We start from the raw sequence: 14429 nt of genomic DNA, 5'->3' as shown, positions 1-14429 counted from the left end.
TCTCTTCGTGGCTTATTGCTTATCAACGTATCCTGCTGCTGATTAGACTCCATTCCTGCTTTAATCCGGACAACTTAATTATACAGGAGATGTCAGACTCCCAAGGACGCTCTTATTTCGAGTGTAGTAAATCCAAGTGTGAATATTTGATGTTGTCAACCTCCTGTGCCATAGAAATGTCTCCTGGGAGGGAGAGGAGGACATGTAATTTACATATACATGCATGACAAAATCCCATGTTCAAATAATCTGATGTGAACCACACTAGACTAACATGCACAGCTAATGCACAGGACATTTATGTTTTATTACACTGTCTGTCTGTAAATAAACAAAACCTGCAATCATCTCAGCAGGTGTTGTTGCTGTACGAGCATTTGGTTGATTAATGTAGTTAATATGCTTCTGTCCTGATAATAAAATTGTATGAGACGTTACAAGTGTAAGAAAGTATAAGTTGCTATAGCAACCAACCTTTTCCCCGCTTGACTGTTTTCCTGTGAGTGGATGTTGCTTTGATCTGGTAGCCAGTGGCTATAGGTGACGCGTTTAACTGCCTTAACACGTCAGTGGAAGAATCCTCCCGGTGGGTAAAAGAACCCATCAAGATCACAATCAACACTTTGATTAAAGGGGTGGAAACGTGGCGTAATCCGTTCGTACGAGTTTATCATCGTCTAGGAATCCATCGCTGTCTTTGAAAGGTCTGGAGTATTTCATTGCAAGACATATAAGACACAAATCTAATTCTATTTTTTAAAACATGTTTTGTTTTTCTTTCTTTGAAGGATTGCTTGAATTCAGAATTTTCGAATTAAAATAAACTATAAATATGCATGTAAACCACCAAACAAACTCAGGTATTTTCAAATATGCAGGATGTGTGATGAATTATTAACAGACATTGTGAAATCTAAAATAGTGGCTTTGAATAATTCATCTTACATTCTTATGAGTTTCATATTGCAAACCAGTGTGGAGATTGTTTTTTATCACTCATTGTTAAAGAATTATAGGTTTCAGCATCACTCTTAATGCTTATCTCCTTCATCCTTACCTTTTCTTTAGCTTGCTAAGCAGAGGAGTCACATTTAGTATCAACCCAAAATAGCTCTGAGGAGGTTCCTCACAGTCGCAGAGCTCAGCTGCAGCAGGTGGCTGTCGTGTTACAAAATAAATGCAAATATATTTTTTCAAGCTTTCCAGAGGGGCCATTTAGGCCACCATGATGTTTCACCTATAGGCTTTATGTAAATGGATTATTGTTTTGTAGAGTGATGGAATGTGTCGGGCCTGCAATCACCTGAGTTTGCTGTAGCTGATGCTGCAGACTGCAGCAGATGTATTCAAGGTTCATCAGGGATTGTCAGTACTCTCTTCGGATGTGTTCTGAACCATTTTTTGTGCTAACCTCAGCTATATGACATTAGTGTTGTGTTCAGTAAAAGCACAGCACTTTTTTTGTTTTGTTAGTGAACTTAGATTTATGCCAGTACTTCATTCTTTATCCCTTCTTCTTTTGAAATATATTATGAAAATATTGGTTGCAAAGCATTTGTGGTGGCACGTTCTAGCATGACAACGACACAATCTTTTCTTGATCACAGGTAACAATATCATTCAGCATTTATATTGTTTAAATAATGCATGACAGAACAAGACTAAGTCATGCTTGTAGCTATGTGAGGCTGCTCTTGGGCACAGCAGTGTTGAAGCTAAATAAGGCCAACATGGCAACACTATGGCAATGCCAACATGCTGATGTTCAGCAGGTATAATGTTTAGCATTTTCACAATCTTAGTGTTATATTTAAGCACACGAACATTTGCTAGTTTACAAAGCTTAATGCATCACACATTTTACTTAAAACCACAATTGTGAACCTCATGATGCCCCAAGAGGAAAAAGTCTGCAGATAATCAAAATCATTCATATTCATAGTCAAGAGACCATGAATGTCTGTATAAAATGTTGTGCCAATCCGTCAAGTAGATGCTGATATGTTTTACTGGACAAGTGAAAGGTTTGAACTTCCGGTCCCGTTGCAGGACCAGTCAGGGAATCACCAATGTAATTGACTTGTCTGTATAAAATGTATGTAACAACACATGCAGTCGTTGCTGAGATATTTCAGTCTGGACCTAAGTGCTGGACCGAAGGACCATCAGAAAGACATTGCTGCCACAAGCATAGCAGAAAATGGGGGTGTGTTAACAGTCTTAAATTGAATAGCTGTCTTAAAATGTATTGGCTCAGACGCACAAAAGATTTGAACTCAAAGGAACGACATTAAGACAGTCAGAGTCAAGTTCTCGTTTACTGAGTTCCAAAAGCGGAGAAGGGTCAAAAGCAAATCTATCAATGATTCAATTCGATTTGAAAGTCCACCGTCAAATGTATCGGGTATCTGTAGACATTCAAGTGTATTACCTGTTAAAATATTTGTAAAAGATTATCTGCTAGATATTTCCAGTTGACTATTATCAAATGTTCAAGAAATAATTGCTTAATGTCAGTACGTTCATTGACTTTCAAGTACTCCTGCATAATTGTCATTCACAGGGCTGTTGCTATATTACTAATATAAGGTTTAGCGAGATACTGTATACGGTTATAAGAGACTGTGGAGTTTAAAATAACTTTTTACTCTTAAAAGAATATATATATATATATTTTACCATGACATCTTTCAAATAATTCAAAGGCATATGTTATTGTTTGTTGAAAAGTAAAAACAATCCTTGTCAAAACTGTTGAAGTCTTTAAGCGGTTGGCTGGACACATTTGACATGTCTTTTGGGAAATCTGGGAAATCTTGTCAGTTAACCAACAATAGCCTGTCAATTATCCAGTCAACAGTGAAGAGCTGAAGTAGTGGCTTACATAAATTGCTATGAGCTTCCTCAGTATTACCAGAGCTGACACATGCTAGCAGGTCTTCTCAGTCTTTTGGCTTGTGAGGAATTGTGTAGTTGCACAATACTTAACACGAGGAAGAACTTGAAAGAACTGTTTTGATGCACTTGCCACCAGCTCGCAGTACACAGCCTTCAGCAAATAATGCTTTCCAGTGTAGTTAATGAGGAGATATATGGATGGTCAAATGCTGAGGCATAGAGTTACCACTCTTTGAAGTGCTGCTTTCTAAATTTTAATGATATTCATGACCTATTTGCTACTTCACTTTATGTAAATTCATGATGGCCTCGTTGCCCTAATGCATTCATAGAGAAGATGCTTTTGGCACAACAATAATATAATGAATAAGGAAGTGTATGCATACACTTTGTAACGAGAACCAAGAATGTGGTTTTAACACTGCGATCGCAGTTCTTTTGGACATCTGAACAATTGTGAAAATGAAAGTCAAAGTCAGGATCTCATTATATTATAACAACAAATAAAGCTGAGTGAAGACATTTGTTTGACAGCTTGTATGTGGCAGTGCTCCCTGGGGTTCAAAAGATGGTTACTCAACACCCCCACCTTGCCATCTGTCTGGATTCATTGTAGCTTGTTGTAAATCCCACAAGGATACTCACTGCAAAGAGAGACAGAAACACGGAAAAGTGCTTTCAGGAACCACTGCGCACCCTCAGCTTGTCACGAGAACTGAGTATAAAATGAGAGTCTCGCTATGCCTTGAACTATATACTGCTTAAAAAGTTATCCTCAAGTTTAAATATAATAGTGTCTGAGTTGCCACCAACCAAGCAGAGAGAAAAGTTGTTCTACTAGTGTTTGTAGACAATGCTGTGTACAATACAAATATTTCTCTCTGGGTATCTGAGATGCACTGAACCTGGTGCAAAAATAGGATGATCAATGAAACTGCAGTCACACTTAGATTTATAGACAAGTAAGACAAATACAAAAACAGAAGAGTAACTAAAAGGTATTACAATGTTTTCTATGAGTGAGCTTTAGGAGAACGCTGATTTAAGTGGACAGTCACCTGTGCCTGACATGTCGGGGTTTATGTTGTAGTTTGATAAGCCATGTCCTGTGCGCTTAAGTTACAGAACAAAATTCAGAAAGCATGTGTGGTGACGAGGATCCCTGTAGGTTCCCCTGTCACCCTAAATGTCTGTTCTGCTGCAGTGTCCTTGAGCAAAGGTACCAAATCCTTATCAGCTCAGTAGGTGTCGCATCATTTGTCTGACACTGTGCCACAGTGAAAATAAAGCATTTTCTCCCAATCTTTAAAAGAAAAATATATATATTTCAGATTGACACATATGTGGAGTGAATTTATGAAAATGAATTCGGCTTCGTACAGCAAAGGTGCTGCACCCTTACAAACCATTTCACTTTTCAACACACATCCACAGCTACCTGTACTGTAACTCTGAGCACAGTGGTGGAAGGAGAGGCTTGGGTGACGGCTGGTATACTTGCTGCAACGAGCTCAACTCCATTTAGAGGGTTATGATCAACACAGCACTGCAGATCAAGTCTTTCAGTTATATGCAATATACAAGAAGCATTTATTTAGAAATCCAATGATAATTTTGACAATTATCAAGTTAAAGAAATGGCTCAGAAATCATCAAATTACATATTTTCTTAAAATTCTGCAGTATAGTGCACCCTTACACTTTGCACATTACACCTTATGCTTCGCTGGCATCACATCCACTCACCATTCATCGGAGATAAACCACAACTAGTACAACTACGGATTTAATATCAACCTATTAGAGAAAATGTGGGACTGATGTTACATGAACTCAGTACGATAATTTGTCTTTCCTTATAAGTATGCCCTTCACAAACTCAATGGGAAATACGTTACAGGGATGCGCACCGAAACAAGAAACGTTTGATGAGATTAAATGCTACTTGTCAAAACAAACTGAACATTTGAACATTTGAAGACGAGCGGTTAGTTGGCTTGCTCCAGCTGTCGGTTCGGTTTTATGAGATGGCCAGGAAAGAGAAGAAGGAAATATGCAACAGTGCAGCAATAGCTGCATTTAAATCCATGCTGCCACAGTACATGAGCAATCTGTAATAGTCATACTTGATTCAAAAGCTTCACAGCCAAGTCACATTTATGTTGGTGTGTGGAATTTTTACAAGAAAATATAGTATGAAATAATGCAGCATATGACTATAAATTGTTTTAGCTATATGTGTTTAAGGCACAGTGTGATTGTATTAGAATAATCTTACATTCCGAACTTAAATGTAAAAACGGTTTTGTTCAAATGGTCAGTTGCCATTGCTTCTGAAGAAAAGCATGCCCCTCTTACTGTCTCTGATCTTGAGTACACCATTATTGTTCTGGCAGGGCTTGTTTTTTTTATTGTGAGATTTGTGTCTCTCCCTCTCTCGACTGAATGAGGAAACACAAACAGGGCCCTTTCAGGTCACATCTTTTTCAAATCAGGAGGAGACACTGCCACAGTGGATCACCCTGGTCTGCCGCATTTATAAATAAACTTGCCGTGAGACAAGAAACAGATTTAGTGCTGCGGTGTAAAGTCACACATAATCACAAATGGGGTAGTCCATCGAGGCCTGTTTGTTGGCACTATAAATTACAGGATAAAGCGGGCCAGTCTGTTATAGCAGTTATATTGACACTTCAGGCCAAGATACAGAGAAGGACATGCCCTTGATGTGCTGAAGAGCCATAAGGAAAATGGGCTGATAAGAAGTGGATGGATATCAGGCTTGGACAGAGGTTAATGCGAGATGAGAGACTCTGCAGGGCAGCATACGAGCTGCACTGTGTGCTGCTAACTGAATGAGGGAGAACATTTTATTCAGAGTGGATCATTTTGAATAGGGGGAATATTTAACAATTGTCTGAATACTGGCAGGGAATCTCGAAGAATGGTATCATGCATACAGCCAGTCTAATACAGAGCACTCAATAGCTTTGAAAGCCTCTTATAAACATCAATTCACTGTATTCACAACACAACATTTTATTTCACCTTGCGCCAAAGATTTCCTTTTTCTCTTGGTGTGAAATATCATTCTCATGTTTAGTGTATAGTACCATAAATGGGAGGATGAAGAGGGATTTTGTCACTTTTCTCATGTTGGCAGTCATAAGCCTGGATAAGCCCTCATAAATATTACTGTGTCTCACACATACTGTTTCCAGTTGTTGAGAATATACTAGGAAAGTTTCGCACATCCCGAATCCAAATCCCCCTCCCTGGGTTTTGTAAATACCGCTCTAAACTCAACAGCATGGAATTTATCTTCAAATCAATCTAACACGATGGACCTTACCCTGACATACGGTATGAACAAGCACACTGGACACTGATAAATGTCAGTTTATGTTCAAACTGTAATTCATAAATTATTGCTCAAGCCCTTTACTTTGCTGGAGAGTTGTATGAGGGATTTTGAAACAAAAACCTTGAAGACGAAAAAAGAGGAAAAAGGTATTGCCACATTGGTTGGCTGAAGTCCTTGAGGCAAGCATGAATACACTCTGAGTCAATAAGTTATGCACACACACACACACACACACCTTCAAACACACATGCACAGTGAGAGAGAGAGAGACGGAGCATTGCCACACATGGAAACAGAAGACTAAAGAAGCTCCAGGGACAGAAACACAGTCTGAGACTAACAACTGGAAGACATACATATGTTGCCAGATGTGAGATTCCGCTATGAATGAAATAGAGACATATCAAGGAGGTCTTGAGTCAGTGGTATTTCTACTGTGTTTGCTCGCCTGGTTTAAGCTATAGTAAAGGCTCTTCCTTTGGTGAATGCTTACAGTCATATGCTGTCTTCACACTGCCTGACACATCTCTTCAAGCTTACATAATGTAGATCTGCCCTAATTTCCCTCTCCCTAGCTGGATTGGGGTCTTCAAGCAGCTAAGCAACATAACACCATCAATCTGACAAACACCGAGTCAAAAGGTGATCCAGCCTGGTTTGTTGTCTTATTAATATGGTCATTTTTTTCTGACAGATCCTGCCAGTCACACCAAAATGCAACGCAGGGCAATGTATTTCATGCCAGCTTTAGTCTTTCAATGTGTACAATTCAAAGACATGCAACAAAGAGTAATAGCATAAATATCAGGGCTGAGTTACAAATTAGTTGACAGTTGTCAGTGTAGTACATCAAATTGTTTTTCTGTGTCAGGTAATTGGATGTTTCCATGGATACTGTTATGTCTGCAAAGGATATAGTTTCTCTGCAAGTGTCTGCGTGCACGTGCACACAGATGTGTTCATGATGCACAGTTACAGTAAGGTCACTTATTTACTTTATTCACAATTGACACAACAAATACATCCTCTGTTGCCATGAGATGCTCAAGAACAAACATTTTTAATTCAGTAGTGTAGAAGAAACTCATATTTGGTAAAAGTCAATGTTGTAATAGAGCCCTAGGCCTGTTCTGCTACTATTTGTGCAGCTGTTGTGACGCTTTAGGCATCAGATAATCATTTCATTTATACATGAGAGAATTGATCATTTGAGTTGTTAGTCAAAATGTCTTTGGGTGGTACTGAGGCGCCACACAGTACTAACTATGCCATCTCAATGTTCATTATGCAACACAGCCCGTTTCTTTATTTCCCGTTTGCCTAGTTGAAACTATTACAATGGCTTGATCTGAACATTTGAATTGGATATTGTAATTTTAGTAATGTTTCAAAAAATACCAATGGGGTTTTGTGCAGCATTTTCAAAAACGGTCCTCCCTGTGCACTATGACATTTACTTCACACACCATGGTTGAGAACGTGAAGGGAACACAGAAACAAGGGCATACCAAATGAATGCAAATCTTTTATTCATCAGCTAACAACTAAAGACACAGCACATTGTAGATATATTTACCCCACGTATTCCTAGTTGTACTGTGTGTCTGCAATAAGAGACCAGGTTTTTGCTTTTCAGAGTCAATGCAAGTTTGCATGGAAATGCTGATGAAGTGTTCTATTTACAAATCAGAGGTTGACATAAAAAAAACACAATTTCATGAAAACAAAACAAAGAGAAGCAAACATAACATTTCTGAATAAGAATAAGACACTAAATGGATCTCTTCTTCTTTGCAAATATAACGTTTGCATACGTACACAGGACAGTCACATTTCAATTTAACATATTTTTGCGTTATCAGTATTTGTAGTTTCACATGTGACAAATATCGGCATTTGGTCATTGATTACAAAAAGCAGAAAGAGCAAAACATATTACAAATGTCTGTTATATACAGTGTTCCGTTACACATTTGTTTTTGCAAGATTCTCACAAATTGAAAGAAACTAAAATGACAAATAAAATGTTTAAAGTGTTTTGTGGATTTTCCTCCAATATTTCTGTCAAAATCTACTACACATTCAAAAAATAACTATTATTTTGAGAACTGAAACAACGAACTGAATGGCGGCCACTGCTCACAATACAAACATGTGTTGATCTGTCTGTGCAGGTTTACAGTGTTTTCACCACAAAACTTCACAGCAATATATTAATAAAAACAAATCCTACATGTAACAAAGTACAACCCTGTGCAGGTTTACATCATGCAGCACTGTGTAGATTCCATGTCATTGGTTCTGATGCATTTCCAAAGAGCAGACACAGGTCAAGTGACAAAATAATCACAAAAAGATTCTGAAGAAGTGAAAGGCAACCAACCAAGACTGTATACTTGATAAACAGCATGACTAATGCTGCAGTGTAATGCATGGTGACATGCCGACAGGGTCCAGATACACCATATCCTCTAATTAGCTGAGTTAAGATGACAGGTCCAGTGCATAATACTGCTTATGATGTGCATTTACTCTGTGTAATAAACTCTCAGGGAAAGCCAGATTTCTGGGCTTATACTATTGACCCAGAAATTAGTTCGACTGCATAATGACTGGATGATGTGCTTAGATTCCTTTGTGCTTTTCTATCTATAAAGCTCCTGCAAACCTTTACGCATTCGTTACACACATTTGTTGCACTTTCCATCAATCCTCTCCTTAAAAAGAGAGTAAAGGAGACTGCTTTGGCAGTCAAATCGCCAGATTGTATGCGACCCTTCACCAAACAGATGAAAACAAACAATGCCAAATCATGAGTGGGTGTTTTTCTTTGTGAAGTAATACACAAAAGTCCTATCAGTATTCCCCTAAAGCACCTTAAAGATAAATAAAGTTTTATAAAAAATGAATTATCCGAAAAGTGGTACAAGAGTACCCTTTGAATATGCATGAGTTTTCAATTTTAAATAAACATTTATGGGATGTGATAATATTATTAAATATCACATTTATGAGTGTTGGCTGGTGGCTGAGAGGATGAGCTGTTGGCATTTTATACAGATTGTCTACGTATTCTCTACATCTATGCATAGCGCAAGACTTTTTAACATGTGGTACTTTTATGTATACAGTTATCAATCCTACTTCTATGGCTATTTTGCACGTGTTACCATATTGTGCATTTCAGAAAGTGACATCATTGGTGACCTGTAGAAGTCAATAGTGCATTTTTAAGAAAAGAAAAAAAGAATGAAAAGACATATTTGTTTGTATAAAAATATGCAGTCATTTAAAATATGTTTTATACGGGCCCGAGGCCGACAGATGTGACTGAAATTCATCTGAATGTCAAATAGAAGTTTGTGGAGATATATTAGACTCTAACTGTATTGCAAATCTACTCAAATGCATTGCAACTGGAAGACACTTTTTTTATGTACGCAGACACATAATAAAGAAAAAAGGTTGTAAGGGTAAAACACAGGAATGTGCTTTGACGTACTCCTGAGTGTCAAACTTTGGATATATTACGAGCTGCTTTTTGTGTGAAGGGCTTTAATTCTGGTACAAATAAATTTAGAAACTCAATCAATTTTTACCAAGTGTGTTTTCAAGCTGTATGTATATGTAAATGCATATTTTGTGAAATATGATAAAGACCTTTAGAGCTTTCAGTTACAATTCATCTGAATACCGCTGTGACTATAATCTTTTAGTTACAATGTTTCTGAGTGAAGTTACAATACATTGATATTTAACTCAATACAATTGCAACATGTCACACATAATAAACAAATGCAGTTGGTTTAGAGCTGGGGAGGCTCTGAGGGAATACCACCGATTACATCTGTTCAGTATATTTTTAGGATATATTAATTATACTCCTCCCAAATCTGCAAACAAGAAAGCACAGATTCACTGGCCTCATAATCTGTAATTTGAGATATTACATTGGAATTTGGTTTATGATCTCATGCATTTAATATTATTATCCCAGAGCCGTGCATACTGGAGGAAAAACTGCCTCCGTGTCGAACTTCATTTTTCACAGGAGCACAATTTCCTAACTCTTGTGACTATTGTCAACACCTGAACGCAGGTCAAATGAACACATGAATCTACTTACAGCATGAATTTGATTTAATCTCATGTGTGAGTTTCGTCTTGAATAACTTTGACAGAACTGGGAGCTATGCATATAATTGAGACAAAAACCTGGTTTATTTGGGGATAACAACATATCATCTGCACACATTAACACTCATGAAATGCAGCTAATTTGAGAGTCTAAACTCAGTCTCACATATTTGTCAATGAAACAGCTCCAGGATGTATTTTATGTAGGGATGAGTCATGAGAGCCCCAAATTACTGGTTGCTTGGTCATAGTAACAAATTTAAACCAAACTGTTAGACACCATGGGGTAAAGGGATAAGTGCTACTTTAAAACGAGTAGCGCTCCCTTTTATTAGTCAATCCTGTGACACATGATTCCCAGAAATGCATACTGTAGCTCACAATCCATTGTACTAATAAAGGTGATAAAATAGTGCTGCCTGTTTTTCTAAACATGGTCTGATTCCTGATAAAAACGAATACATCGCATCAATGGATCCACTTTGACCGTCCACGGGTCAAGTCTCTTAAAACTGTGTAAATGTTGTTCGTTTTTCAAGAACCTCAAGGTAATCGGGATCAATATGAAGCTTTGCTTTTAGTTCCCAGTACTCACTCCTGTTGGGCTCCACATATGCAGTACTTGGTGATGCACAATAGAGGATTGTCTGTTGTATTCTATCTGGGTGCATGTATTGATGCCTGGCATCGAAGTCTGAGGCATACTGAGTTGATGAATGCGCCGCATGCCTGCATGGTAACGTATTGCTGTAGCATGTGTGCTTGTCGGGCTCGAGTACCTCTCTATAGTAACACTGGTCATCTTGGTGAGGGGTGGAGGGCTTGTTAAGAGGCTCTGGAGTGGTGACACTGTATTCCGAGCTTATAACATTTCTGGCTGCCTCTTCATCCGAGTTACCCAGAAAAGCGCCGCTCAACTCGTCAAAGTCTCTAAATCCATCCACTGATTTGCTGTCCGTCGGGGTTTGGGCAGTGGTTCTGCATGCTGTGTCTGTGGGAGGTGGGATGTACTCGTACACATGTCCAGCAGATGTTCTGACTTTGGGATTGGAACCCTTTTTGTAAAGGCCATATTCCACGTTGAGAGAGCTAATGCAAGCATTCATGGAGTTATTATGCTCGTTTTGATACTTTTGATGTCGCTTTTTCATTACCACGAACAATCCTGCAGCCACAAACACAGACACAATGAAGATGAGGAGAAGGGCAAGAATCATCACAGATAGAGGAATGGCGCTGTATTGTGCGTCAGAGTCCAAGGATGTTTCTATGGTGATAGTGCTGCCAGGGAAAGACTCTTCAGAGGGTGGGATGATGGAGGCAAGGATATCAGAGTTATTAGGGCAAAAATTAGTCGTCTTAATGTATCTCATATCCTCCCCAGCAAGCTTTTTGGGTGAACCACAAATGACATTATTTACAACTGTGCCTGTGCTAAGCTGCTCCAGCCACATCTTTAACTCCAGTATGCTACAAGAGCAATCCCAGGGATTCTCAAACAAATCGACTTGCACCAGTGCTGTAAGGTGATCTAGCACGCCGCTGACCGGAAGATATCGCAAATGGTTGTTGCGAAGATTTAGCCTGGCTAATGTCAGGCTGTTAAATGTTCCCGCGGGTAAAGTTTTCAAGAGGTTATTGTTCAGAAAAAGAAGCTGAAGTTTGGGTACGTGCTGAAAGGTGTCAGAGCCGACCTCTTTAATGATGTTGTATTCTAAATATAAGAACTGTAGAGTCTCCAGTCCATAAAACATGTCAGCTGTTAGATGGTCAATCAAATTCCCATTAAGGTATAGTCTCCTTAGATGTGTCAAATCGCCAAAAGCTCGGTCATGTATGCGAGATACTCGATTGTTACCGAGATGAAGCAAATCCAACCCAGTCGCTTCGATAAAATCGGATCGACGCACCACTGGGATATAATTCCCTGTTAGATACATCTTTTTGGGATTGTAAGGTTTGGGATTTAAGTCAGAGATATGTTCAATCTTTCGCTCCTGGCAGTTCACATTCAGGCCGAGGTCTGAAATTTGAAGGTTGCAGGTGCAGGCAGTTGGGCAATCTAAAGGCACGGGGAACTTGGTTTGAGATGAAATAATTTGCCCATAATTTTGTGGTTTATTCGATGGGGTGCGAGGAGTGGGCCTTGATTTCAATTTGCCTGACTGGCGAGGTCCCTTAGTGGGTCTTGATGAGGACCGAGCGATCCCAGATGAGGTGAAGGAGGCTGTGACAAGAGCTGGCATGGTCCTATGGTATGCATCGGTGCTCAAATGTGGCAGGGGTGGCATCTCATATTCAGCAATGGCTCTCCTTGGGCACAACTCCTGTTTTGAAACCTCATCAAGATCTCTCCCATGAAGCCGGAAAGGGAACTCGCATACAACATCGCCGACTAAAGCCGCGTATGATATGCTCTCGAGCCAGGTTTTAAGCGCAATCAGCTCACACGAACAGTTCCAAGGGTTCTCCTCCAGCTGTAACTCCACCACACTGTTCATGTGCTCCAGCAGACCTGAGTAGGGAAGCACTTTGAGCTGATTCCCCCTTAAATCCAGATGAGTCAATGGTACATACTGGAAAATGCTCACCGGCAGACTAGATATTAAGTTGTCATTGAGAATCAGGACCTCCAGATTTTGAAGTCTGCTCAAGGCATTAGGGGCCACATGAGTTATATAATTATAATCAAATTGTAGATATTCCAGACTTTCAAGGCCAAAGAATAACTCTTCCTTCAAGACATCAATTTTGTTATTGTTGAGATGCAATCGTTTTAATCCCTGAAGTCCATTAAAAGCTCCTGCTTCAACCTCAGATATGTCATTATTTCCCAGGTGTAATATTGTAAGTCCTTTGTACTCAAGAAAATCATTGGCAGATAGCTTTTTCAAAAGATTCCCTGTAAGCAGCAGATGATACTGGGAGAAGTACACTGGACTTATGTCTGAGAGACTTACAACTCCTCTGTTTTCACAGCTCACTGTGAGTATCCCTTCTCTCTCCTCACAGGCACACAGTCTTTGGCATATTTCTCCATAACTGCCCAACATCTCAACAGTTATTACTGTTATTGCACTTAGCAAAACATATGAAATCCAAAGATGCATTTTCCTGCAAAAATGTTGGCCGAGCTCACAGTCCCGCTAAGGTATCTTCAATGTCATCTAGAAATAAAAGACATATACATGGTGATGTAAAACAGGCAGACTGCAATGAAAGCAACTTCCACACAACAAGCTGTAGCCTGCATGAGTCAAAGGTTCATTTGCTGTTACCCAGGGGTAACTTCTATCTTTGTGGCTGCTGATTTTAAAATGGCTCAAACAAAGCAGGATAGAAAGCAACTCCTTCAAGCTATGTAAATAACAAAGAAGCAAGGTCAAAGCAAGAGAAGAGCGCAAAACAATGGTCTAAATCCGCTGTGAGGGGAAGCCGCATCGCATTTGCTTATTATCAACATGCAATTAAATGCTGGTTTGAATTTAAAGACATGTAAATTAAAGGTTAGCTGAGATTCTGCATCATAGTGCACGCCTTGTTAGACACAATAAAACCAGCATAATTTCTGTCCTAAATCCTGATGGAAATACATACCTCACGCACGCTGATGAAGATGTAGGCTCGTTTGGGTATTTCAGCGCGTCTTTTATTTTTAATCCGTCAAAACGAAAGAGGAAACGGGATCTAATCAGTGCGAGTGCGTTCGTCGCCTCAAATGCACCGGGGAGGATGAAAGAAACGCTGATCGACCATAACTGCCAAATGCTTCTCTCTTACCACGCGGTGCCGGAGGAGACACAGCGATGCTCGGTAACAAAGTTGCTTATTCGCCCTCTTTCACTCTCTCTCCCTCTCGCTCTCTCTCTCTCTCTCTCTCTCTCTCTCTCTCCGTGGACGCTCACGCACGCAAGCACGCGCGCTGACTCTGTGGTCGGGAGGATGTCAAGTCATTTCAAGCACAAAGAATCAGCTCAGTGGAGCATCGAGATATATCACCCCAAAAGATGTTGACCTACCTACAGAAAAG

At 39.4% G+C, this 14429-nt stretch overlaps 1 protein-coding gene across 1 annotated transcript; it reads right to left on the bottom strand.

Moving 5' to 3' along the window:
- Positions 1-10905: 10905 nt before the first annotated feature.
- Positions 10906-14019, bottom strand: slitrk5b (SLIT and NTRK-like family, member 5b). The gene is made up of 2 exons (XM_076103391.1): positions 13997-14019; positions 10906-13568 (listed from the first exon to the last, which is right to left on the bottom strand). The coding sequence occupies exon 2, from the start codon at positions 13507-13509 to the stop codon at positions 10906-10908; it is 2604 nt and encodes an 867-aa protein (XP_075959506.1). The 5' UTR covers positions 13510-13568; positions 13997-14019.
- Positions 14020-14429: the final 410 nt, after the last annotated feature.

The sequence above is a fragment of the Anarhichas minor genome, unplaced genomic scaffold, assembly GCF_050575085.1.
Source record: "Anarhichas minor isolate MPS153535 unplaced genomic scaffold, ASM5057508v1 ptg000004l, whole genome shotgun sequence".
In the NCBI taxonomy this organism is placed as follows: Eukaryota; Metazoa; Chordata; class Actinopteri; order Perciformes; family Anarhichadidae; genus Anarhichas; species Anarhichas minor.
The sequence above is the reverse complement of the archived record's forward strand: the minus strand, read 5'-3'. Positions and strand labels throughout refer to the sequence as shown.

Coding starts and splice junctions, on each gene's coding strand:
- slitrk5b (XM_076103391.1), bottom strand. CDS start 13,509: ATGCATCTTTGGATTTCATATGTTTTGCTAAGTGCAATAACAGTAATA.